We start from the raw sequence: 27,986 nt of genomic DNA, 5'->3' as shown, positions 1-27,986 counted from the left end.
TAAAATTTAGGATCGTCACATGACAAAACTGGTTATTCTGCTGAGAGTTGAGAACCAGGTTATCAGGGAAGAACTTTCAAGAAGTAGGCGGTGTAAATGCAAACTTCATTAGAGACGATTCCAGTGTTTAAATAAACACAAGGTTAGTCTAGTTTGGCCTATACTGAGAAGCACAGGTTTCTGTGTTTAGCAGAAGAATTTGTTGAAAGATCCACAGTGTAGATATACTGTAGACCCCCTCCTAAAAAAAAATGAACTACAGCAGTTCATGCATTTTTTTTTAAATTAATTTTAAGATGGTGTCAATTAATACTGTTAATGGAAACTTACAATAAATTGTAAGGATGTGAGAGCAAATGGAAAACGTTTGAATATGATTTAACATCAGTGTGATTGTTTTTATGTAAAAATTTTGAAGAGAATATTCAATCATTAATATGATATTGGCCTGTCCTTAGACACAGTTATATTATTCTAACTATAGTCTATTCACAAAGGAGGGAACTGCAATTTGACCTTATAGGAACTGAAATATTAACATGTTTTTGTTGTGTGGTTTTTTTTCTCTTACACCTTTAGTACCAAATGTAACTGTTTATACATATGTCAATGAAAGATGAAGAAGAAGATGATGAGCTACCAGTCATAAGTTCATACTTTAACCATGTTAACCAGGTCTGGCACAATCTCATGATTAAGCTATATAGCTTTATTAAGCTATTCAAAATAGCTTGATTTAGCTATTTCATAACACTTTTTTCTTACATGTGTTATTTTTGCAGCATGCACAAAAAGTTGAACCTTCAGTTGGTGCAGTGGAAGTATTCAACTTTGAACTCTTCTGAAAACATTGCATGTAAAATTCACACATCAAATTGTGTCTTCTTGGCACAGGTGCTTGGGGACGGGACCCTCCCCCCCCCCCCCTCCATTCTGTACCCCAAGAGTTCTTCAACTTTTTGTATGAAATATTTTCTATGACACATTCACGAAGTATTACAATCGAAAAATCCAGAATTTAATTGTAGCTCTCTGGTCGTCCATCCCAATTTTTTTCAGACCAGCTAGCTACCTGCAGCTAGGAATATGACTGCTTTTTCCTTATTGTCTAAGGCATCTTTTGAATGATTTAATCAAGTGGCTTCATTAGATTCAGTTTTACCCCCTGCATATGTATAATTTGGGAAATAAGAATATACTGATAGACATGATTTATGGATGATCTTTATTACATCATCAGTTCATGTACAAAGGTTGTGTAGACTGCAGCTCAAGTTTACAATATTTTCTATGTCTTTTCTGATAGCACAGCTTAAAAAAAGTGAATACTGAAAAGATAAGTAGCCTTCTGGTCTGAAAATTTTTCAATGAACAACAAAGATTGGACATCCTAATTCTATTCATACCAGTTCGTACTATCCAGATTTGTAGCTTACTGAAAACATAAAAGTTGTGAAAGAAAATATACTTTACAAAGAAGAACCTCAGGCTATACTCTGATCTTTTCATTAATGTTGTACAGTTTTTATTTCGCCTGAGTGTATTGATACAAACAAGAGTGCATGCAGATATGAATTTGTCAGGGTATCAGAGGTTTAAGGTTTACTTCATCCTATAGAATTTTATCACTGAGTTTAAGATTTTGCCTATATTCAATAGTGAGTTTTTTTAATCATAATCAGTGATTAGGGGACTTTCATCATATTTTATAAATCCTCTTCAACTTTTTTGACATGGCATCGATACCTGCCATGTTTTACGTCTTATGTAAATTTTAACAACACATAAAAAGGTTACTTTTAGAGGAGTCCCAACTGAGTAATCCATGTTGTTGTCAGTTGCTTCAAATACGGATACTCTGCTGTGATCCATTATATTTCAACAGCAGTAAAATAAACGACATTTGAGTCTATGATTTTTTGTTAATGATAAAGCACTTGTCTGTGGGCAGGTACCACTTGTCAAATAACTTGGCAATCAAACAAAATTGGTTGTCCTGGGCATTGGGCAATGCTATTTGTCTAGCCCTGGCTTATACAAAAAATATCATTTAGCAGACCTAAAGCAATGGTTAATGTCAAAATATAGGGATGAGATATGCATTTGTTTGGGTTAATAATGTTTTCAGTTTCCTTTTCAACAGAGGAAGAGTGGTATATATATAGGAGGAGGATGTATAATTCCTAGTAAATATGGTAATTAATTGAGCTTGATGTATGAAGGGAAGGTCATTACACTAAATTTAATAAATTGTTCCATGTTTTCCTTTAGTTAGCAATCTTGACAGAATATGCACCGTCTTTGTTTACCTTGAATGGTACAGGAAGATGTGAGATCTATATAATATAGATGTGAAACAAAAAAATATGGGGGAAAAGATCAGTTAAAAGATAAATTAATTAAAATAACATCCTGATCACACTGATGACATACCAAGCATTTACAACAAAAAACTTTAAAAAAAAAACATGATCATGTAATGTAATACTGGGTGTAGGTAGATACTGCCTAAGTCTGATCACACTGATGACGTACCAAGCATTTACAACACAAAAACATAAAAAAAACCACGATCATGTAATGTAATACTTGGTGTAGGTAGATACTGCCTAAGGCTGCAGTTAAAATAAATCTTGATTCAAGATACTTGGTTATAGGAAGAGGTGTAGTTGATCAGGAAGAAGAATATAATATTAGATAGTGATAGAGACAATTAATATCTTTAATGCTTGCTTAAATTGTTACAAAAAAAGAGAACAAAAAACAGGTGCAATTTGAGCAGTGTTCTGTTCCAGCTTTCTTACATTACAGAACTAATTTCTTAAGGACAGATGATACAAACAATAAAATAGATGCCTGGATTGGTATATATTTTTTGACCTATTTTGGTTGTAAATTATGTGAATATTAAACTTGTAAAATATGAAGAAATTGTAAACTTTCTATGATGTTCAAAATTCTACCTTTCTGCAGTCATCCTTATTAATATGTAACAGAAGAGGAGAAAAATGCGACAGACCAGACCGGAATTTAAACCAGGGTCCCCTGAATCTCCAGTCAGGTGCTCTACTAGCTGCAGAACTGTAGCATTATGGTTCTATATTTTAGTCTTTGACCATAATGCTACAGATCCTGTAATGCAAATATGGTGCAATTTTTGGTGCAAGATTTTCTGCACACTTTGGGGATGTATTAAAAGTTTATGTGCGTGAAAGTCAGTCGATATATCAGTCTCAATAGCTCAGTGGTTAAAGCATTGGCACGATACACCAGAGTCGCTGGGTTCGAGTCCCAGTTGAGACTTGATTTTTCACCACCTGTGACATTTGGCCCCCAACATGCAAATACCCACTATTCCCTGGGAACGTCTTACAGCATTTCCTTAACTCCTAGAATTCGAGGACAAATTTCTACAAAGAGGGGTAATATGTCACCAGGTACACAGATGTGTGAAAGTCAGTCAATATATCAGGTCTCAATAGCTCAGTGGTTAAAGCGCTGGCACGCCAGAGGCTCTGGGTTCGATTCCCGGTTGGGATTTGACTTTTCACCACCTGTGACTTTTGTTTGTATCATCTGTCCTTAATATGCTACAGTAGTCATGTCTTATTCTGTTTATTGAGCAGTTTTAGCCCCTTTTTATGCACCTTTTTATTAAAAAAAGAAAAAAATCCATTTTAATTTTTTAAAGCCCAGAAACTGCTCTGACATTGTTTGATCAGCCCTACATAAATAAGATATATAAACTTGGGTAATGAAGGAAGGAAATATTTGACTTTAAAATGACATATTATAAGTTATTAATTGGTATTTTTGTTTGTAAACTGGTAACACTAACCAAGTACTCATTGCACACAACAATTAGCATTAATTAACATTAACATGACACATTAATTCAAAACTTGCCAACATGCATCCCCCAACAAAAAACTGAAATGATCATTGTATATATAAGTGCCTAATTCTGTAATGTTATTAAGATTTTGATGACTTAAAGTATATTTGACCTTTATCACAATACCGAGTTAATGATGTTATTAAAGTTCAGAAACAGCTGATAGGTTATCACATGACAATAACTGTAATCTGAGTCATGTGACTTGTACTTCTGCAGCTGTTTTCATCTTTGATTGCTGTTCTATACAAGCATATTTCCTATACCATATGTAAAGAGCTTGAAAACTAGGCAAGATTGACAGCTAGGTAGCCCAAATATTACCTGAGAAGTCACTCAGGTAAGAAGTGAACACATTCTCGTGTTGGGGGGCTGGATGTTTGTTTTGTGTAAACTGAATATACACATTTCTTATCTGCTGTATAATTGAGAAGTGGGAATCAAGCTAACACTTGGGCAAGTGTGCTTTTTTTTTAAATTATTCTTTATATTTATTTATTTTAAGATAAATTAGCATTGTCTACCATGTGATTCTATATTTTTAGTACAAAATGTTTCTTAATAACTTAATGGTTATACATGTATATAAATATATATTGTATCCATAAGGAACATCAGTCCCTGTGTTTCTATTGGATGAAATGAAGAAAGTCAATTCCCCCTGTGAACTCTTTGGACTGAATTTTGGTACAATTTGTTTCCCTCCTCTGAGTCAATTTTTTTAACTTATAACTTGTCACTAAGTTGTCCATTATATTATAACTTCTGAGAGGTTTCCTGTCTTGGTTCATAGTTTTTATTTTTTTCCCTGTTGTATTAATACTCCTTATGCCAACTAAGTGTATGGGTCAGACAGAAGTGCTTAGTTAATCAGAACAGGATATAAAGATGCCTATTAGCCATTATGATGTGTTAGTGATATATTATACAATTATTGACAATTATCGGTCAACCAATACCTGACCAGGTCTGTATAGTCAAGGTTAGACTGAAATCAAAAGTCAAGAACCATTTTATTAAATAATAGGAATTTTTCACACTACAGTTCTTCTGTCTTCAACAAATTTAATTACACATTCCTGATAATGTGTTGTGTAGCTATACATGTATATCATAATGTAATTTTATTACATTTTCAACAGTGAAATACTGTGATTTATTTATTGAATAAAAGTGATATTCTCTCACAGTGTGAAAGGATGCCAAAATGATATTCTCTCACAGTGTGAAAGGATATCATAGTAAGTAAAAAATAATTTCTAGACTGTCATAAGATAGAGATAGTAACTAACGATCTTGATAGAGCTAAAACTGCAAATTTCTTCCCAAATATGTTGCTGAAAGCCATGCTATGTAATGTTTTCAATCTCAGAACTGCTAAGCTGTGACATCTCAACCACTCAACTATGACGTCAAGCTTATGACACTGTATTAAGAAAAGACAGAGGCAAAGGGAAAATCAAAGAAAATGTAATAAACAGAAAATTCAATGTTTTGTAGATGAATATGGAATTTATTTCACTCGTGAGACAGGGTTTTTTTGATATTTTCACTCGTGCTTTGCACTCATGAAAATATAAAAAAAATCCTGTCCCACTCATGAAATAAATTCCATATTCATCTACAAAACATTGAGTATCCTCTATATATTTCAACAGGATAAGACTGTTTAAAAAAGCGGAAAAGAGTGTAATAAAACACTAAATACTCAACCATTTATTATGCCTTTCTTCAAAGAAGGGAGGGCATATTGCTTTGCTGCTGGCTGTCAGTCGGTCTGTCTGTCGGTCCACCAACAGTTTCAGTTCATTTTCTTCCCAGAGGTTGCACATACTAAAATGAAATTTGGGATACAGATTTATCATAAAAATATCTAGGTCAAGTTTCATTCCATGATGAGATGGCCTTTCTGAACAGTGAGAAAGAGAGAGTATATTTAGAAGTATATCAGTAAACGTTTGTAGTTTCTTCATGTAAAAGTCTTGTTTGATGAATTGTATGGACCAATAGAATGTTTATAATCCAGTTAGATGGTTTAATCTGGATATTAATATGAGATCCTATTAGAAGTTCAAAAAACTTATGGCCAGCTGTTGGGTGTAACTGGTAAATTGTGATAAGATGTTTGACCTTTTAAGGACACTGACATTATATTACCTATGTAATTAAGGCTTACAACATTCCTGTGTCTTAAAGGGGAAAAAATACATGTGTTCTGACAGCTTCCAAAATAAAAAAAAGAGGAAATAGTTTTGCACACATTATCAGATTTTTAAAAAATCTTTCTGCAGACTTGGCATAGTTGTGAGGAAGAATCTTCAAACAAATTCAATGGTTTCGCATAATAGAAAACTTAAGGAAATAAACAAGTGAATACAATGTGGTTGATAAAATTACTAATATTCAGGTAGACTTGGTTCTGAAACACTGTGTTTATTTAATGTACATTGTCAGTAAACCCTGCAAAGGATTGTTGTAATGTTGACTTTTTGTAACTGACTGGATTTTCTTAGACATGTTAGACACGTTAGAAGTGTTGCTAGTTCATATAAAATGCAGCATTGTTGTATGCATTGGGATCTCAGGGATTTATTAATGTCTGGAGATTAGTAAATGTAGTGGTCATATGTATTTGAAGATCTTCATATCAGTCAATACCTTGTCATCTGTTACATTAAGTTGTCAAACTCAATACATTTATTTGGGTCACAACATCTTAAATAATCTGAAAATCTTTTTTTACCACAGACATTTGAGTAAATAAAATCCTGTCTTGACTGAGGAGCCAACAAAAGACTACCAAGATGGGGGCTCTGTTCCGTAGCGAGGAAATGAATCTGTGTCAGATTTTCCTCCAATCAGAAGCTGCCTATGCCTGCGTCTCAGAGCTGGGGGAGCTTGGGCTGGTTCAATTCAAAGATGTAAGGTTTATGTTATAAACCACATACAACTTTCTGAAGATCCTCATGTATTAGATATTTATTTCCATGCAAATTCATGATAACAGATTCATTCAGAAACCATACTTGTATTTTATTACCAACATGAGACAGCCTTGTTAATTTTACTATTGAAGAATATAATGCAATCACATTATTTTTCATTCTAGTATTGTTCAAGTTATATAAAAATATTCTACTGAATTAGTGACTTCTGTAAATTAATTGTTTTAATTTATTTGTAGCTGAATCCTGATGTGAATGCCTTCCAGAGGAAGTTTGTGAGTGAGATAATGAGATGTGAAGAGATGGAGAGAAAACTCAGTAAGTAGTTTTTGTGAGTGAGATAAAAGAATTGGAGATAAAACTCACTAAGGAGATTGTGTGAGTGAGATGGAAGTAAAGGAGAGAAACTCAGTAAGTAGAGTTTGTGAGTGAGATGAAAGAGAAAACTCAGTAGATTTTGTGACTGAGATGTGAAGAGATTGAGAGAGAGATGGAATGAAAAATCAGTAAATAGAGTTTGTGAGTGAGATGTGAAGAGAAGGAGAGAAATCTCCGTAAGTAGATTTTGAGTGAGATGTGAAGTGATGTAGAGAAATCTCAGTAAGTAGAGTTTGAGTGAGATGTGAAGAGATGGAGAGAAAACTGTAAAGTTTATGAGTGAGATAATTAGATGTGAAGAGATGGTGAGAAAACTCGTGAAATTTGTAAGTGAAATCTTAAAGCTACATGTAAGATTTTATAACCATTCTTCTTCTGTTTCATAGGTTGCCTTTATCATGAAATGAGACACTTAACATGTTATCACTGTTTGTTACAGGATATATACACAAGGAACTGAAGAAGGATGGAATGAAGATTCCAGACCGAGACGAGAATCCGAAGGCACCAGCTCCTAAAGAAATGATCGACCTGGAGGCCACCTTTGAGAAGATCGAGTCTGAGTTAAAGGAAGTGAACACAAATGCTGAGGCTCTCCGTCGTAACTATCTAGAGCTGACAGAGCTTAAAGAAGTCCTGAAGAAAACACAGCTCTTCTTCTCCGAGGTGGGTTTACATAAGGAATTCATAGACTCAGGACAACTCAAGTGAGTGTACTCGAGTCTCAAAGCTACTCATGAAAAAATATGATGAAGCTAATCTATCTATAGCAATGCCTTTAGAAAAGATGTGAAGAGTAAAGATCAATGATTGAGAACTAAACAGGTAGATAATACTGTAAGAAACTGAAAAAAAGCTACATCTATTGTATATTATGAACTCTTATGCAAATTCATCAATGTAGATAAAGAAAGGTATTGTCACTCTCTCATGGAATTCACTTTTTCAGCATGGCCGTCATGGTATTGTGGAGGATGCTCAGAGTGCTCTAGTCCATGATGAGGGAGGGGGATTTGTTCCCATCACTTCTGTACAACTAGGGTAAGTATTGTGCAACTCAGATAGATAATGTAAAGCTCAGTAGATATTGTACAACTCAGTAGATATTGTACAACCCAGTAGATACTGTACAACCCAGTAGATATTCTGCAACTCAGGTAGACGTTGAAAAACTTGGATAACCTGCTATTGTACATTTTGGTAGATATTGTATAACCGAGTAAATATTGAACACTTCAGGTAAATATTGTGTAATCAGGTAGACATTATACAACTCAGGTAACCTGATATTGTACAACACAGTAGATTCTGTACTTCCTTAAGTAATGTAAGTAAATACTGTACAACCTGAATGAATGTTGTACAGTCTAGTGTAAGTAAAGCTTCCTGTACTTATTAAATTGATAAAAATGATTGGTGACATATTATTGCAGACTTTTAGTTTTATATTTATCATCCTTGTATTTATTATAGGTTTGTAGCTGGTGTGATTCCCAGAGAAAAGGTACCTGCCTTTGAGAGACTTCTGTGGTTTGCTAACAGAGGGAACACATTCTTGAAGTACGACGAGATTGAACAGGCCCTGGAGGACCCAGTCACAGTGAGAAGAAATTCTACATATCTTACTATAAAGAATGCAAACATAGGAAAACTCCTGTTCAGACTTCGTGATAAAACTTGTCATTTAAATTTTCTGTTTAACGTTGTGAACATTTTACATGATTTATGATAAAATTACATTGTTTTCCAGGGAGATGCCATTTCTAAGTGTGTGTTTCTGATTTTCTTCCAAGGAGAACAACTTAAGGCTAGGGTCAGGAAGATTTGTGAAGGGTTGGTAACTCTAAAATGTATAAAAAAAAAAAAATAAATAAAAAAATAAAAATAAAATAAAATTTGGCAAAAATTCATTAATACTAGGTTAAAAATATTTTCAATTTTTGAATTTAAAAACTTGTAGGTTTAAAGCCACACTTTACCCATGTCCAGAGAGTGCTCAGGAGAGAATTGAAATGTTGAATGGTGTGTCTACTCGACTGGAGGACCTCAACACTGTAAGTACCCAGTGACTTGTATGTATATCCATACCTCAACACGGTAAGTACCAGGTAGCTTGTATGTATATCCATACCTCAACACTGTAAGTACCCAGTAAATACTCACTGACATGTATGTTTACATATGATAAATATCTATGGCACATATTAAATATGAAAAAAAAACTTGACAATTAATATCCTATATGTTTATCCATAATAAAATTGTCAGTTGATTGACATCCTAGCCACTGTGTAATTATAACAATTTGTAAATCTATAGGTTCTCCACCAAACCGAGGACCACAGGAAGAGAGTGTTGATGAGTGCCCAGAAAGAGATACGACCTTGGATTATCAAGGTCAAGAAGATCAAGGCAATCTACCACACCCTCAACATGTGTAACTTTGATGTGTCCCACAACAGTCTGATTGCTGAGTGCTGGACACCAGTCAGTGGGCTGGAGGAAATACAGAGGGCACTCAAACATGGCACTGTAAGTTCTGATCTTCCAAAAAATGCAAAAATGTTAACATTTGTAGTTCACGTTATGTACAGTAAAAACTGCCGTAGCGACCCACTGTAAGCGACTTACTGTCATATGTGACCGTAAAAAAATCCTCCCAATTCTTTTCCCTATATATTAAACCTGTATTAAACAACCACCTGTCTGATGCGACCAGAGACCGTGATTTTCCTAACCATTTTTAATGATTTCACGCAATTTAACCTTGATTAAACGACTATTTAATTTCCGATTCCTACTTTCGATTTCAGTCAAGCATGCTACATTTGTGGTTCAAACATCTATATTTACAGACACATGTTTTAATCATTTAAAAATTATATATAGTGAGTTTTACAAATAAAACAACATTACAAGATAAATACTTTTACTTACGTGTAGATATTTATTGAATAAACATTGAAATCTAAAATATAAATATTCACGTTGTTTGAACGCCATTTTGAAAATAAACGTATGAGGTCGATCCCGATATCATTTCGTGCTATAGCAGTATAAGGGCCTAATAGACATTCAGCTATAAAACTTGTCTGTTTTACTTTTAATTTACAAAATGCAAGTAACTAACTCCAACATGTATATTTAATTCAAATGTGTCACTGCATGGTTATGAAAACACACGGTAGCTAGCACCCAAACCAGGTGATAATTAGGGTACCTGGTGACAAACACGCAATTAGACGCGGTAATTTACTCAGGAAAAAATTAATTAGGTTAAATAATTTTTTAGTTATAAATTTAATTCTTATTTGTTACCAAATGCATAACATTAATCATGACACAATTTTAAATTCTTAATAATGTGCAGAAAATACGAAGTTTTATAATCTATTGTGTAAAACAAAATCTATTATAAGAAGAAAATCTTTAGAGCTTTTTTATTAGGATTAAAAAATCTCAATATTTTCAGAAAAGTGGAAATATACAGTACATGGTATAAAATACATTCCACATACATGTATAATATTTTCAGCATTGTATATTTGAACACTGCAGAAAATAAGCAACCTGTATTAAGAGACTACCTATCAAAACTCAAAAAATAAAAACATATATAAATAAACAAAATATCAAAAAATATGTGACCTTTTTTTCTTTCTCCTTTGGAAGGTCTCTTAATACAGGTTTGACTGTACTTGTAAATTCTGATGCACAGAAAATGAAATAATCAAAGATAAATTTTATACAAGTAGATATAAAAAATAACAAATATTTGTATAAACTATTTTTTTTTTTGGATAAACCTTATTTTGTTGATGATTACAGGAGCTGAGTGGAAGCACCGTTCCTAGCATTCTCCATCGTATGCAAACAAAGGAAGTTCCACCTACCTACTTCCGCACAAACAAGTTTACACTTGTGTTTCAGGAAATCATTGATGCTTATGGTATAGCATCCTACCAAGAGGTCAATCCAGGTGTGTAGATTTTATTATTTATATATTTTTATATGTACAATGTATAATGGGCACTCCAACTCATTGAAAAAAAGTATACACTTTGCATGTACATGCAACATTAGAGCATTTTGCATGTACATGCAATATTAGAGTATTTTGCAAGTATGATTCAGGTGTTGTTAAATAAGTAAACCAAATAACTAAACCTTTGCATCAGCAAAATGTAATATACATGTAAATACATGTATATGTATTTATGTACACTTTAAAATGAATAAGTTACACTTTAGCATATGCTGTCTACAGTCAAACTTTATCATCTCAAACTCAATGGGACCGAGAAAAAACTTCAAGATATCGGAGTATTCAAGATATTGAGGGTTTAATGCTTAAAGAATATGTCGTTGGGACTTCCAATTCACTTCTACATATCCATGGTGCTCCAGATATCACTTTTTGAGATACTGAAGTTCAACTGTATATAATTCATGTATATGTGTTTCTTCAGCTCCCTATGCCATCATCTCCTTCCCATTCCTGTTTGCCGTCATGTTTGGAGATTTTGGTCATGGATTCATCATGTTCCTGGCCGGACTGTGGATGGTCATCATGGAGAAAAAACTGATGGCTGACAAGTCAGACAACGAGGTAAGTGGAGGACAACAAGAAGTAAATTGGCAGTAATGTGGAGAACCATGCCTCAAGACAGAGTATAGGGGAAATTACACTAAATAGACAGTAATGTGGAGGGCCATGCCTCAAGACAGAGTATAGGGGAAATTACACTAAATAGACAGTAATGTGGAGGGCCATGCCTCAAGACAGAGTATAGGGGAAATTACACTAAATAGACAGTAATTTGGAGGGCCATGCCTCAAGACAGAGTATAGGGGAAATTACAATAAATAGACAGTAATGTGGAGGCCATGCCTCAAGACAGAGTATAGGGGAAATTACACTAAAAATGCAGTAATGTGGAGAACCATGCTTCATGACAGAGTATAGGGAATAGGGAATTACACTAAATAGGCAGTAATTTGGAAGACCATGCCTCAAGATAGAGTATAGGGAATGGGGAAATTAAACTAAATAGTCAGTAATGTGGAGGGCCATGCCTCAAGACAGAGTATAGGGAATGGGGAATTACACTAAATAGGCAGTAATTTGGAAGACCATGCCTCAAGATAGAGTATAGGGAATGGGGAAATTAAACTAAATAGACAGTAATGTGGAAGGCCATGCCTCAAGACAGAGTATAGGGAATGGGGAAATTACACTTCACAAAATAACATTGTATACATGATTATGAGGAGTTCATGAAATGAAACTGAACAACTATTGGTTTTGAATCTCAGATGCACTTGATAGGAACACCTGAACTCTTCTTGAATTTGATGTTGCTGTTAAATACATGTACACAAAGCTTGGATGTTGACTCTGATGAGAGAGAGATGGGACAACAGAGCAAATTTTGAAAGTACATGTACTTGTTTACAAAAACAAAGAGAAATACCACTGTGTGTATATTAGAAATGAGCCGTAACAGGAAATATATGTTATTTCAGATAAGGAACATGTTTTTTGGTGGTCGTTACATCATCACAATGATGGGTCTCTTCTCGGTCTACACTGGACTGATCTATAACGACATCTTCTCTAAATCCGTCAACATATTTGGATCAGCGTGGCACCCTAACTACGAGTAAGTATGTCTCTCTGTTCATGCAAAGCCAAATTATTTTGTCACATGTTACAGTATAGTATAGTTACTAATAGTTAGTACTTAGGTAAGTTATGAGTTAATTGTCAGTAGGTCTTTAGTTGTACCCTATAAATGTGGATTATAATTGATCTCTTGTAGTTTTGACACATTGATGGCTCAGTCCAGTCGAGTCCTAGATCCGCTGGAGCATTTTGACAATGCCACAGGTCCCTATCCTTTTGGAGTTGACCCAGTAAGTTACTGCTCTACATATGATACCCATTACAAATAAATGTAAATTATTGTCCATTGATTTTATACATGCAACCGTACAGTTAGTATTTGGAGGTACATTATTTATAGAAATCATCATACTTACATGTACATTTTTGTTAATTTCTTGTTTTGGAATACCTTATATGATGAACATGTAGGAATTTGTGCTTTAAAAAACTTTGTCATAAATGTATGAATGACATGTATCTTGATTGTTGATTATATTGAACAGTGATCAATTTAACTGTAGAAAAAAATAAATTATCTGATTAGTTGCAAGTTTAATTTACATAGGTATAGTCATGTCCTCATGTTTTAGTTGTTTTTGTGTCAAAAAGAGAAATTCTGATTAGATATTTCAAATAAAATTGAAAAAATCCTGGAAACTGCCAAGTGAAATTTACAAAATCAATACATATCTCTTCAACTTGCCAAATTTTCTACTTTTTGAAATTATCAGGTCAGAATGCCAATTTCTAAACTCTTTGATCTCTCATCCCCCCCCCCCCCTCCCCCACTCCAAAAAAAACATTTTGCTACTTCAAGTTTTTGGGAGTCACCTTACATGTATTTTGAATTTGCTCTGCAATTTAAAGATTCAAGTTGATCTGAACAACAAAGTAACACAGTCATCTTTTCTTTAAATTAGATCTGGCAGGGAAGTCTAAACAAGATCACCTTCACAAACTCTCTGAAGATGAAGATCTCTGTCATCTTTGGAGTTTCACAGATGTTGCTTGGTGTACTTCTGAGTTGTGTCAATCACGCGTAAGTCTTTTTTGTAAAAGATTCTTTGTAAACAAAGTCAGATATAAAATGTGTGAAATTTTTAAAGCTAAAATTATTGAACCCTGCATGTACAGTATTTGAATGTATTGTATAATATTTATATAAATAAATGAATTTTTTTTAAAAAAAATAATGTGCAAGTTTTCCTGAAAAATTGAAAAAAAAAAGTGAACAGATTTTAGTTTTTAGTTTTGGGAACATGCGTTTACCAATTAAGATGCTGTAACATTTAAAAAAATAAATAAAAGTAATATTCGGACACATGAACAGTGTGTATGTTTATTTACATTGTTACAAACTTGTTCTAAGAGAAGAATAAATGAAAGTGTTTGATTGGATTGTCTTTTTTGTGACCACCTTATTTATGTTAACATTTGTTTTATGAGGCTGATTCTGTGTTCCCCAGGTACTTCCGTCGGCCTCTGAACATCTTCTGCGAGTTTATACCTCAGTTGGTCTTCCTGTTGTGTCTGTTTGGTTACCTGGTGGCCCTCGTCTTCTATAAGTGGATCTTTTTCACCGCCCTCTGTACCCAGTATGCACCACAACTTCTGATCCGTAAGTAACACTTTATATATTGAACAGCAATCCATATTTTATCTTTCTGCTGTCTTATTTCCTTGAACTATGTTGCCATGGCTACTAAAAATAGACATTTCTGTGAAATTCTTTCAAAACACTACTCCTCCTGTATTTTTCTCTGATTTCAATAAATCTTGGTACACTAAGATATGTTTGATTCTGTATATCAGTTTCTGATTTTGACAAATATTGTTGGAAAAGGCTACTCCTCCTACAGTTTTGGCCCAATTTCAAATTAACTTGCCTCACAGAGACTTAAAAATCATAATTCTATTTCGATTGCCATAATTTCAAGCCAAATTTCTACTTTTCTCCTTTTTAGCTCACCTGAGCCGAAGGCTCAAGTGAGCTTTTCTGATCGAAATTTGTCCATTATCTGTCATCGTCATCGTAAACTTTTCACATTTTCATCTTCTTCTCAAGAACCACTGGGCCAATTTCAACTAAACTTGCCACAAAGTATCCTTGGATGAAAGGGATTCAAGTTTGTTCAAATGAAGGGCCATGCCCTCTTCCAAGGGAGATAATTATGAATAAGTAAAAAATTATTGGCATATTTTAAAAATCTTCTTCTCAAGAACCACTGGGTCAGGAAAGATGAAACTCATATGGAAGCATCCTCTTGTAGTGTAGATTCAAGTTTGTTCATATCATGACCTCCGGGGGAAGGGTGGGGTATCAAAGTTTAACATAGGAATTCATAGGAAAAATCTTCTTCTCAAGAACCACTGGGCCAGGAAAGATGAAACTTAAGTAGAAGCATCCTCTGGTAGTGAAGATTCAAGTTTGTTCATATCATGACCATGGGGGTAGGGTGGAACCACAATGGAGTATCAAAGTTTAACATAGGAACACATAGGAAAAATCTTTAAAAATCTTCTTTTCAAGAACCACTGGGCCAGGAAAGATGAAATTCATGTAGAAGCATCCTCTGGTAGTGTAGATTCAAGTTTCTTCAAATCATGACCCCCGGGGGTAGGGTGGGGCCACAATGGTGTATCAAAGTTTAACATAGGAATACATAGGAAAAATCTTTAAAAATCTTCTTTTCAAGAACCACTGGGCCAGGAAAGATGAAACTCATGTAGAATCATCCTCTGGTAGTGTAGATTCAAGTTTGTTCAAATCTTGACCCCTGGGGGAAGGGTGGGGCCACAATGGTGTATCAAAGTTTAACATAGGAATACATAGGAAAAATCTTTAAAAATCTTCTTCTCAAGAACAGCAAAGCCATGATTGGTCATAGTTATATGGAAGCATCCTCTGGTAGTGAAGATTCAAGTTTGTTCATATCATGACCCCTGGGGTATCAAAGTTTAACATAGGAATACATAGGAAAAATCTTCTTCTCAAGAACCACTAGGCCAGGAAAGATGAAACTCATGTAGAATCATCCTCTGGTAGTGAAGATTCAAGTTTGTTCAAATCATGACCCCCGGGGGAAGGGTGGGGGCACGATGGGGTATCAAAGTTTAACATAGGAATACATAGGAAAAATCTTTTTCTCAAGAACAGCAAAGCCATGATTGGTCATAGTTATATGGAAGCATCCTCGGGTAGTGTAGATTCAAGTTTGTTCAAATCATGACCGCTGGGGGTAGAGTGGGGCCACAATGGGTGATCAAGGTTTTGCGTAGGAATACATGGAAAAAATCGTTAAAATTCTTCACAAGAACAACAAAGCCATGATTGATCATGAATATAAAAGCATCAAGAAAGGTAATGTAGATTTAAATTTGTTCAAATCATGACCAATCAGGAGAATAGAGGAGCCATTAAAGTGGATCATAACAAAGGAAAATAAAGGTTATATCAATAAAAATTTTCATCTTATAAACAGCAAAGCCATTATGTGTCATATTAATTCAAAAGCATCCTTAGGAATTGTAGGTTTAAGTTTGTTCAAATACACCCCCCCCCCCCCCCAAACCCACTTTTATATTTAAACTTTTCAATACTGAACTGATATTTGCTTTTACCTAGCCAGTTCCTCAGGTGAGCAATGTGGCCCCTGGGCCTCTTGTTTATAAGTACAATCCAGTAGAGATACAGTGTTTGAAACTCACCGTAAAATTAGCTAGACATACAGGGCTGGCTGCTAGTGAAAGTTGTCAGCCCTACCAAAAATCCTCTAGCCTGAGAAAATAATTGTCTTTTATAAATTTGTTTTTAGCGATAATGTGAATTGGGCCAGATCACCATAACTTCAATTTTGAATCTATAAGCTAACAAATTCTACCCCTTTTACCTATTACACTTTGCTACTGATACAACATGTATAAATTGATCTGAGAAAGATTTATCAAATATATGAATTTTAATTTAAGTGAAATTTTAACACGTCCAGCCAGGCGTCAATATGTGCAAATCTGTTCACCCATGGCAAAATTTGTGCGTCTCAGGCGGTCGGGCACATGTTTATTTCAAACACTGGCTACAGTCTCATCAGAGAATTCTTTTTTTTTAAAGAGTTTATCAACATGTTTTTGATAACGTACACACCCCGCTCAAAACCAGCCAATTTTACTGGGGACCTGTATGCCTGCTCTAGTATTGAACCGAAAAGTATCAACGCAACGTCACAGACTGTCTTCTTTGAGTACCAGGTAAATACATGTACATATTTATATCATATTCTCTCCACTCAGAATCAGATGAATATGTGGTCATCATATCCCTACATCTTATGAACTTGATCTCTTTGTTTTTAGCAACCTATTCAGATCACTCTGGTTGTATTGGCGTTATCAATGGTTCCTATGATGTTACTAGTGAAGCCCTTTATCCTGAGAGCCAGACATAATGCCAGGGTCAAGGTTAGTATGTTACCATAGCAATGGGAAATGGAGGTCAAATAGAATAGGACTGTGTTTATAAATGTCAAAGCATTAACCTTGACTTAATGAGTCAACAAGGTGAAGGTCTTTCTTGAGGAGAAAAGCTTGATTTAATTTTCACCTACATGTACATGATTGTATATTTGTATCTCGTGTTGCTTATGTGTACATGTATATTGTTGATATTGATCATAATATGATAACTACACAGAAATTGGTGTAGAATTTTATATTCAGAATAAAATGTCATTATTTTTCTTTATTTTTAAATGTTTATATTCTTGTAACTAATCTAACTGGAATATCATAAGAAAGATCATAAGATGATTCATTTTCTGTTTTTATGCCCCCGGATCGAAAGATCCCAGGGGTATATTGTTTTTGTCCTGTCTGTCTGTTTTTCTGTTTATCTGTTTGTCTGTTTATCTGTTTGTCTGTTGTCAACTTTAACCTTGCCCATAACTTTTGATTGGTTGGAGCTTTGACTTTCATATTTCACATGTGTATTCCTTGTGACAAGACCTTTCTTTGGGTACCATCATATTTGACCTTTTGACCTTGACCTTGGAGTTTGACCCACTTTTGCAAAATTTTATGAGACTTTAACCTTGGCCATAACTTCTGAACAGTTGGTGCTTGGGGTTTCAAACTTCACATGTGTATTCTTTGTGACAAGGCCTTCCTTTGGATACCAACAACTTTGACCTTTTGACCTTGACCTTGGAGTATGACCTACTTTTGAAAAACTTTAACCTTGGCCATAACTTTTGAACAGTTGGTGCTTGGGGTTTCAAACTTCACAGGTGTATTCCTTGTGACAAGACCTTCCTCTGGATATCAACCTCTTTGACCTTGACCTAGGAGTTTGACGTACTTTTGAAAAAATTTAACCTTGGCAATAACTTTTGAACGGATAAGCTAGGGCTTTCATACTTCACATATGTAATCCTTGTGACAAGACATTCCTTTGGATACACACTTTGACCTTTTGACCTTGACCTAGGAGTTTGACCTACTTCTGAAAAACTTTAACCTTGGCCATAATTTTTGAATGGTTGGTGCTAGGGCTTTCATACTTTACATATGTAATCCTTGTGACATCACCTTCCTTTGAATACCAACCACTTTGATCCTTTGACCTTGACATAGGAGTTTGACCTACTTCTTAAAAATTAAACCTTGGCCATAATTTTTTAAATGGTTGGTGCTAGGGCTTTCATACCTCACATATGTAATCCTTGTGACAAGACCTTCGTTTGGATACCAACCACTTTGACCCTTTGACCTTGACATAGGAGTTTGACCTACTTTCGAAAAACTTTAACCTTGGCCATAACTTTTGAATGCTTGGTGCTAGGGCTTTCATACTTTACATATGTAATCCTTGTGACAAGACCTTCCTTTGGATACCAACAACTTTGACCTTGACCTTGATGTTTTACTTACTTTTAAAAAACTTTAACCTTCGCCATAACTTTTGAACAGTTGCAGCTAGGGCTTTCAAATGTAACATTTTTTTATCTTTTGGCCTGGATTCTGACTTGCATTTGAGAAACTTTAACCTTTGCCATAAGCTGCCATACGGGGGCATCAGTGTTTCACAAACACATCTTGTTATTTTTTGGATCTAATCTAACTGGTACTTCATTAGAAAGATCAAAAGATGGTTCATTTTTGTTTTTGGTTTTGACCATTAATATTACTTGTTTCAAATTAGTAACCTGTTAATTTTTATTAAATCTGTGACCTGTGAATTTGATCATGTGACCTTTGATTTGATCATGTGACCTGTAGTTGTAACTGATATTGATCATGTCACTTTGTACAGGCCAGTAACAGTGTGAGTATGGAGTACTGCTAGTAATGTAACAGGCTAGCTGTGTGTGTATGTTTCAGTTTTTTTACAGGGCTGTCAGTTATTATTATAATTAACACAGATTTTACTACTCTATTTTCATAATTGTTATGATTTTTTATTATGCATCTACTTGCATATAAGATTAGACATATCTTTATGGAAGAGGTCATATCTGTTAATCAGATATGTAAAACTAAAGCTATTTTCTTGCCCCTTAACCAACTTACAAGCAAATATTTACAGATAATTGATAACATATTTAGGATGTAAACCAAAAGCAATAGGTATGCTTGCTCATATTAACACAGCCTGCATTGCATTCTTGTGTGATATTTTTCAAATTTTAATGGGGTGATAAAATTATATTTTTTGAAAGGGAAGTCAGTGAAAGAGTATCTCATTCATATCTCATCATATAGTGGTGTGAGATATATATCTCATGATTTAATGCTGGTGAGATATCATATGATGGTGATGAGATATATGCATCTCTTGAGTTAATGGGGGTTATATAGCATCAGTGAATATCATTTAGTGGTGGTGAGATAAACATCTCATCAGTTGGTGGTGAGACATACTGAGATATACCCCAGTACATCTCATCATTGAAGTTGAGATATCTCGCCAATTACTTATTGTGAGGTATACACAGGTACTTCATACGATAAAGATCTTTTAATTTAGCACATATATCTGGAAAGAGCTTTGCTATGAGAAAGAGCACAAATATGTTAGTTCATCCACAAATACATGTATATGTTTATTGTGAAATTATTAGAATTATTAAGTATTTGGAATGATCATTCTGTATTTTATTTTAAAAATCTTTCCATTCAAATGTACACTTCATTTCAGTGAACTAGATGAGTGTAATTAATATTGTGTGTGTACACCCTGGGGTACACTAGGATTTGCTTTTGAGTAATCACTCTGTCCATCTGTCTGTGTGTCTGTCATTCAATTTTCTTTTTTTTTCAAAAATTTTTTTATGAATGAATATTATGTTCCTATTTGGTATCAAATTTCAGTAGACAGCAGGACATCTTTTGATACCAAGGTTGATTCTGTATGTTATCCAGCTAGGGGCTGGGGTGATGGGATAAACTCAAGTAGAGTAGCAAAGGGTTCCCTGGGATTAGTTATCTTGCCTGCTGCAGCAGAGCCTGTTTTTATCATGTTTAAATTGATGAACACCTCTACCTGCAAGTGATGTTTGGTTTGAAGTTGAAACCTGGATGATCTTTGCATTCTTTGAAGGCTGACAATTTGTAATTTGCCTACTTTATCCTTGTTCAGACACACATTTGATTGAATTATTTTTTAAGGATTTACTTTTTCAGTAAATTAATATATAAAGGTAGGGATTTTTTATTACTGCCATATGTAAATACAAGGATAATGCTTGTTTTTTCCAGGAAGTTGAATATTGATCTTATTCTGTCATAATTTAGGAGATGTCTTTGAATTTCATAGTTACAGTTGAGTTGTCATTTCACATTTTTCTCATATATTTTGAACTTTTCTTTCTTTATCAAGTTATCATATTCTCACCTGTATTATCCCACATTCATATGCAAATCTGTTTATGTGGCCCTTGCTGACTTGTCAGTTTTCTAGATTGTCTTGTAAATTTACATAACAAATTAAACTACGTAAATCCATTATTTGTTAATTGTTCAGAAAAATTCATTATTTTTGCACTTAGTATTTAGCCAGTTTAATTAAATCCTTAAATTTTAGATACCAGACTGCCACCTCATACATCCACATTATTTTTGTTTTCAATGGCTCACCTGAACCAAAGGTTCAGGTGAGGTTTTCTGATCACCTGTCATCTGTCTGTCAGTCTCTTAACTTTTAACATTTTTTAACCTTTTCTCGAGAATCATTGAACCAGTTTCAACCAAACTTACCAAAAAGCATTCTTGGGTAAAGGGGATTCAAGGTTGTTTTTTTTTTTAAATAAGGGCCTGTCCTCTTTAAAGGGGAGATAATCAAGAAAAGGCAAATATAGGGTGGGTGTCTTAAAAAATCTTCACAAGAACCACTTGGACAGAAATATGTGAAAGCTTCCTGATGTATAAATTCAAATTTGTTCAAATCATGGCCCTCCAGAGTAGGGTCAGGCCACAATGGGTGATCAAAGTTTTACATGTGAATATGTGTGAAAACTCTTTAAAAGTTTTCTTCTCAAGAACAGCAGACTCATGTTTAGTCTTTTTAAAGTGGAAGCATCCTCAGGTAGTGGAGATTCAAGTTTGTTTAAATCATGGCCCCCAGGGGTAGAGTGGGGCCACAATAGGAGATCAAAGTTTTACATATGAATATATAGGAAAAAATACCCTTAAAAATCTTAAAATCTTCTTCTCAAGAACAGCGAATCCATGATTTCTCACAGTAATTCGGAAATACCCTCAAGTTGTGTAGATTCATGTTTGTTGAAATTATTACCCCAGGGGTAGGGCCGGACCACAATAGGCAGGGGTAGGGCCAGACCACAATAGGCAATCAAAGTTTTACAGATGTATACAAAGAAAAATTTTCTCAAGAACAGTAAAGTCATGATTAGTCATAATTATAATGGAAGCATTTTCAAGTAGTGTGGATTCAAGTTCAAGTTTATTCTAATCATTTATTTTTATCATATTCATTTATCGTTAATTCCCCCAGAAGGGAAGCATGTCACCACAATGGATGATCTAACGTTTACGTAGAAATAAGTAGGAAAAAATCTAAAAATTTTCTCAAGAACAACAAAGCCATTTAGTTGTATTTTTATGGAGGCATCCTCAGATAGTGTAAATATAATTTTGTTTAAATCTTGTCCCCTGAAGGTAGGGTAGGGTCACAATGGGAAGTCAAAATTTTATGTAGAAATATCAAGGGGGAAAAAATCTTCTCAAAACAGCATGGCCAAAGTGATATAAGTGAGTGTTGTGGCCCATGGGCCTATTGTTTTTCAGATATTATAGGAAACTTATAGAATTTAATAATGCATTCATATTTATTCCTCACTATCAAGAAAAAGTTACAATATTTAAAGTAAAATACAAATATTTAGAAATTATGCAACACAATCATGTTGCATTTTGTGCGCTACTTTATTATTGCATATTGTTGTCATTAATTCAAATAGCATGTATAGGAAAGAGATCAGAATATCTCTGCTGTTATTTTAAGGTTCATCAAGTTATTCATTTTTCTGTATTGGATGTGTTTAACACAAGAAAGCATGTCTTTTTTCTTTACATTTCAAAATCTAATGACCTTGTCCATTTATTGTTAAACAGAGTACAGTAATATGCATTTTAATTTAAAAGTAATTTAGTGTGCAATTTTACAGAGAGATGAATTATATAATTAAAAGTCTGGAATTTCATATGAATATAGATTAAGTGTATAATTTTCTATTTCTTCTTCAGCGACGGCAAGGGCTTTATGCCACTTCACAGCGAACACTGATAAATAATGAGGAACCACCTGATCAGGTAGGCATAGCAACCATCATTACCATAGAAACCATGTCAAGTTGCAGTTGAAACATCACTGACAAACACTGTACCTTACATTTCATGTATTTTGACAAGGTTGCAGTTGTTTTTATACTAAAATAAAAACACTATAAATTTGTTAATGCTTTAAGTGTCATCCTAACATGGGACAAACTAATATCAGTCATTAGATCATTAACAGCATGTAGAAGGAGTGATGCAAGATGGGTTTCTCAGTGTCATAAATCCAATAATGAAAAAAATGGTGATTTAACACAATACAAAGCTAAGACTAAACTAAACATAAAATTGTCTAATATTTAAATAGTAGAAATAAAATATTTAAAGGAATGTAGGAGGGGAAAAGGAGTTGTGAGGACTTTGCCACTGTTTAAGTCATCTGGTGGTGATGTTTTAAGAATTGCATGGCTGAGTTGCATGTGAATTTCGCAATTTTTTTTCTATTTTGGTGAAAATTTTAAGATTTCCTTATGTGTGTAATATTGGCTTGCTGCTTTTTCTAAAATCAACATATTACCTGATCTTTTATTTATTTAATTTTCTTAATTTTTTGGCAGGAAAATATATAATATGACATTTTTTTGTGGCCTGCATGTTTTTAAACAGCTGTTGTATGTTAATAGAGTTGTGGCCAGTCTGTTAGGGGAGTCCACCATACTGTTTTCTGTGGGTAGATTTTTATTAATTGATGTGCATAATAATTTTGTAGGCAAAGTATGAGGAAAATTTTATTAGTTTATTAAAAACCTCTATTAAACAATTGTAGGAAACTCCCAAGTTCTGATAATGTTGAGTGGTGTGGAAATTAAATGTGTTATAAATTTTAAAGGCCCCTGTAGTACACCTGTAAGCAGAATTCAGACTGGTGGGCCCTCCATTTTTAACACCCCCTGTACTTAAGCTTCAGTCTGATTTTTTGCCTTTTCGCCTCTAGTCAGATGACACTAAAAAGGGTAAGGGGGAGAGACCTGAGGCCCATCTGTCTGACATTGAGCTTGGGGTAAGTTTTCGGGTGTGTTTGCGGATTTACCAACCATAGCTTAGTCCAGAATGTCAAGTTGCAACACTTATGAAGTGGGATACATTAACAAGTTAAGGTTTTATTAGCTTACTCGAGTCTGGGGCTCTACTTATGTTTTCTGATCACACATGTCCATTGTCTACCTGTACAGTACTTTGGAAGAACTTGACCAATTTCAATTTAACTCGGCACACATCATTGAGTGATGGGTGTAGTCAAAACAAAGCAAAAATTAGATTTAGTTTAATAATCTTGTGGGAATCAAACTGCTGCTGCTTCCTTCAAGGTCAAATGTCAAGATCAAGCTGAACAGGTCAGCATCCTTGAGTCAATACAAATGCTGTATATCAATCATATGATTAGACTTTGCTCAAGGATATTTTTTTTCTAATTTACAAAATCCATTTATGTTTTTTTTTTTTTTAAACTAGTAATTTTCTGACTATTTGATTTATTTTAGAAATTCATTTCAAAAATTAGGTGCAAGTACCATGGTTATAATTTTCCATACATTGAAAATTTGAAAATAAAAAACCTGAAATATAATCCTTACAATGTCAAGGCTTTGTGATATCATTCCTCTACACAAATCCTTGACAAAAGTCACGATTTAAGAGTTGGGCTAGATTAGCTACTACATGTACTTCATTTGTTCCCAGTTTTGGACTGGGAACGATTCAGTAAATGGCTTTTATACTGGGTAAATTTTATAAACAAAATGGAAAGTTTTAGTTGTTGGATGTGTGAGAAATTACCTCTCATAAAGTTTTAGAACCTCTCAATCATGCACAAATACAAGAGATTCTGGGCTATAAGCCACTAGAAAACAACAGATTGTCAAATTATGTATATCATTTGTGTCTTAATAAACTGAACAAAACTAGATCTCGAAAATAAACAAAAACCAAATGAAAATGAAAAAAAGTGAACTTCTCTGCATTTTTTTGAGCTCAGATGTTCTGTGAAAGAGAGATTCTCATTGGTTGGTTAAATTATTACATGTATTACCCATTTATGTCATGTGTAAACACTAGCCCAACTTTTGTCTAGCGACTTTTATCAAGGGTTTGTGTTTAGGAATGATATCACAAACTTTGACATGGTGAGGATGGTGGAATAGAGTCATTTAATTTATGGCCTGTGAGGCCAGAGAGAGAGATATTTGTAAGTCCTGATTTGCTGTAAGAGTTACCAAGTGAGCCTTGTGGCTTAGAACCCTTTTATTCTGATTTAACTGTCCATAGTTAAATCTTTTTAAGAAGAGAATTATTGAATTACTTACAGCCAACCTTACTTCAATCACAGGTGCATGCTTATGATTTTTTTTTTCATCACTGTCAAAATTCTTGATGCATGGAAATTTATGTTCCTTTGTATATAATGTACTTTATTTGCAACTTGACTTCTTTATAATCTACCAAATAACCTAAGAAAAATGTCTTCTTGCTTTAAGGGAGATATATATATTTATATTCTGTATATATTCGGAAACCATATAGCCTGCTGCTTGCTTATTTCTATACAACAATTGGTAATGTTTACATAAAAAAGTTAGTTAGACTGTGTATTCTGCTTAACTAAAGGTGACGGAGAATTTTGCATGAGAGTATTAATCGGGAGCCTCACTTAAAAAAAAGTCAAATTCTTCAGCATAAATGGTCAACAATATGAAGAATTTTATAGCATTTAGTTGTTCTCCCTTCCTTATATTCCATTATCTATACATACACTGTACCAGTACTTAATATTGTACATGTTGTATGTGTTAACATATAAACAATACTATACTACACTCTGTAAGAGTGCAAGTTTCTAGTATTGTTTTGAGGATGTTTCTAGCAGCTAATATATTACATTTTTTGTATTATTTTTATTGTTTTGAAGTTGCCTTAGAAAGTATTCTTTATTCATCTTGTTCAAAAGGACATAACAAGGACATAACATTGAAAAAAAGATAAACTAGTCCTTTGATTGACATGTCATTGGAGCATGTGAAAAGAGCTTCTTAGTAGACAACAATGTACTCAGACTTGTGTATCGGCAAATTTAGACAAAATTTTGTTTTCAGGTTCATGTAGCCTTTCACATTAATATGCATTTGCTAACTAAATACTTCGTATTGCAATGCACATATAAAGAAATGTCTTATGTAAGGTGTTATGAATGTGTTTTGATATGGAACATCTATTTTTCTAAAATTTTGACAAGTATATTTCAGACTTATTTATGTTTCTACCCTTTGTTTCATCTTTTCTAAAGACACTTACTTCTTAAGTCCTAATCTTCTGGTGAATTTTGTGGTATTCAGGTTAGAGATTCTGGGAAGAATGCAACCATGTCAATTAATGGAGAGGAAGGGGGCGTGGTCAATCACACAGAAGGCGGGGCTGCAGGACATGAGGAGGAGGAAGAAGAAAAGGTGACATTTTCACATTTTATTGTTTTATATGTCAATTATTTAAGAGTCAGTTCCATATCATTATAACAAATTTAAGAACAAGGTCTTGAGGATTTCTTTCATGTAAGAAAAATACAGTTCAGGTCAGCATTGTAGCCTGTGTGCTTTGATTTCAGTTTGAGATGGGAGAGGTCTTTATACACCAGGCCATTCATACAATAGAGTACTGCTTGGGCTGTATCTCACACACTGCCTCCTACCTACGTCTGTGGGCGCTTAGTCTGGCTCATGCTCGTAAGTACTTGTCCTCAGCCTCAGTCCCGCTCATGCTCGTAAGTACTCATCTTCAATCTCAGTCTAGCTCATGCTCCTAAGTATTCATCATCAGTCTCAGTCTGGTTCATGCTCGTAAGTACCCATCTTTTGCCTCAGTCTGGTTCATGCTCGTAAGTACCCATCTTTAGCCTCAGTCTGGCTCATGCTTGTAAGTACCCATCTTTAGCCTCAGTCTGGCTCATGCTCATAAGTTTACATCTTCAGTTTCAGTCTGGCTCGTACTCGTAAGTTTACTCAATGCTACCTTCTTGTCTGCAAACAGGGTAGTTTTTAGGTGTCTTCTCTCATAAATGAAGCTTATACATATCCAATCCTTTAGTTGTTATCTGATTAAATGTTGTTTTTTTACAGAGTTGTCCGAAGTCTTATGGGGGATGTTGTTTCACATCAGTCTCACTATGAAGTTTGAGTACGTGGGAGGGATCATTATTTGGGCGGTGTTTGCAGTTTTTGCTGCCGTGACTGTTGCTGTATTACTGTTGATGGAGGGACTCTCTGCTTTTCTTCACACTCTCCGTCTTCACTGGTAAACTCCATTTAATTATTAATCAATACTTTATCTATTTGTTGACTTACTTTTCCAATTATATTGGAACTTTTCCATTAAATTATGTGTATTGTGAGACAAATCTTCACTCCATGCAGGTATGCCCATTGTTACATGTATTTACCATATTACCATTAACAGTCAACATTATGTTTTGTTCTGTATTTTTTAATAGGGTGGAGTTTAACAGTAAATTCTACATGGGGGAAGGTTATAAGTTTGCTCCCTACAGCTTCAAGCACCTGCTGGATGCTGATTTGGACGATTAACCTGAACCACGTCACATAATTCTGGTGCTCATTGAACAACCAGGACCATGCCTTCTGTAGATTGTTCCTTCTTTATTTTAGAAAAACAAAGGGCTTCCAATTATGTATTAAACAACTGCGGATTTGAAATTACTTGATAATGACATTCTATGGTTAAACCGTTTGATTGGTGCTTAGTGTTGAAGAAATGTTTAACAACAGAGTGAGGTACAAAAAATTGTCACATTTCTGTTTCGCTTTTTACCAATTGACATTAACCATTCTGTGATTATGTATTTGTTGGGAAATTATAAACATTTTTAAATTAGAGGAATTGAGTATTACTTAGGTTGACCAATAAAGCATAATCTGCTGATTTTTGAAACTGAACGTATCAGTATATGTTGATTAATCTTGTTTGTCTCATTAACAGAGTTTTTCTGATGATATCAGTGTTTTCTGGTGATATCAGTGTTTACTGTTGAATGGAATCCTGCTGTTTACTTGTTAAATCTAGGTCAAGGACATTCAAGGCTGATCCTCTGATATACTGAAATGTCTGGACTAAAATTGTTTCTGTGATTATATACTCATCAGTGATATTGATTAAAGAATATTTCCTGCTACATATAGTTTTCCTTTATATTTTCAAAATAATTGCAATTCCATTCTTTTCTGACCAGCTAAATATTGTGCCTCTA

General features: G+C 34.2%; 1 protein-coding gene across 5 annotated transcripts; it reads left to right on the top strand.

Annotated features, from left to right (window-relative positions):
* Positions 1-73: 73 nt before the first annotated feature.
* LOC133199644 (V-type proton ATPase 116 kDa subunit a 1-like) lies at positions 74-27,911 on the top strand. 5 transcript variants are annotated; one of them, XM_061335500.1, is made up of 24 exons: positions 74-142; positions 6,644-6,816; positions 7,080-7,158; positions 7,658-7,884; positions 8,168-8,259; positions 8,692-8,818; positions 8,969-9,051; positions 9,179-9,272; positions 9,538-9,750; positions 11,047-11,197; positions 11,688-11,827; positions 12,745-12,881; positions 13,041-13,134; positions 13,807-13,925; positions 14,353-14,504; positions 16,998-17,134; positions 17,240-17,344; positions 19,194-19,205; positions 22,646-22,711; positions 23,670-23,735; positions 26,065-26,175; positions 26,331-26,448; positions 26,842-27,016; positions 27,213-27,911. In XM_061335500.1, exons 2-24 carry the CDS (start codon positions 6,700-6,702, stop codon positions 27,304-27,306), a joined length of 2,709 nt encoding a protein of 902 aa, XP_061191484.1. In that variant the 5' UTR covers positions 74-142; positions 6,644-6,699; the 3' UTR covers positions 27,307-27,911. The 5 variants fall into 5 exon arrangements, with proteins under 5 accessions (XP_061191484.1, XP_061191485.1, XP_061191486.1 ...); XM_061335501.1 differs by lacking the exon at positions 19,194-19,205; XM_061335502.1 differs by lacking the exon at positions 23,670-23,735.
* The last annotated feature ends 75 nt before the right edge of the window (positions 27,912-27,986 follow it).

This window comes from Saccostrea echinata, unplaced genomic scaffold (genome assembly GCF_033153115.1).
Source record: "Saccostrea echinata isolate AGI-Se365-2 ecotype Australia unplaced genomic scaffold, CSIRO_AGI_Sech_v1 ptg000034l, whole genome shotgun sequence".
Classification (NCBI taxonomy): Eukaryota; Metazoa; Mollusca; class Bivalvia; order Ostreida; family Ostreidae; genus Saccostrea; species Saccostrea echinata.
Note: the sequence above shows the minus strand (reverse complement) of the source record. Positions and strands in the feature narration are given on the sequence as shown.

What these genes read in the sequence shown, in the direction of transcription:
- LOC133199644 (XM_061335500.1), top strand. Translation starts at nt 6,700, where the DNA reads ATGGGGGCTCTGTTCCGTAGCGAGGAAATGAATCTGTGTCAGATTTTC. An exon ending in GGCTGGTTCAATTCAAAGAT is followed by an intron (nt 6,817 to 7,079) that starts GTAAGGTTTATG and finishes ATTTATTTGTAG; the next exon opens with CTGAATCCTGATGTGAATGC. An exon ending in GCTTAGTCTGGCTCATGCTC is followed by an intron (nt 26,449 to 26,841) that starts GTAAGTACTTGT and finishes GTTTTTTTACAG; the next exon opens with AGTTGTCCGAAGTCTTATGG.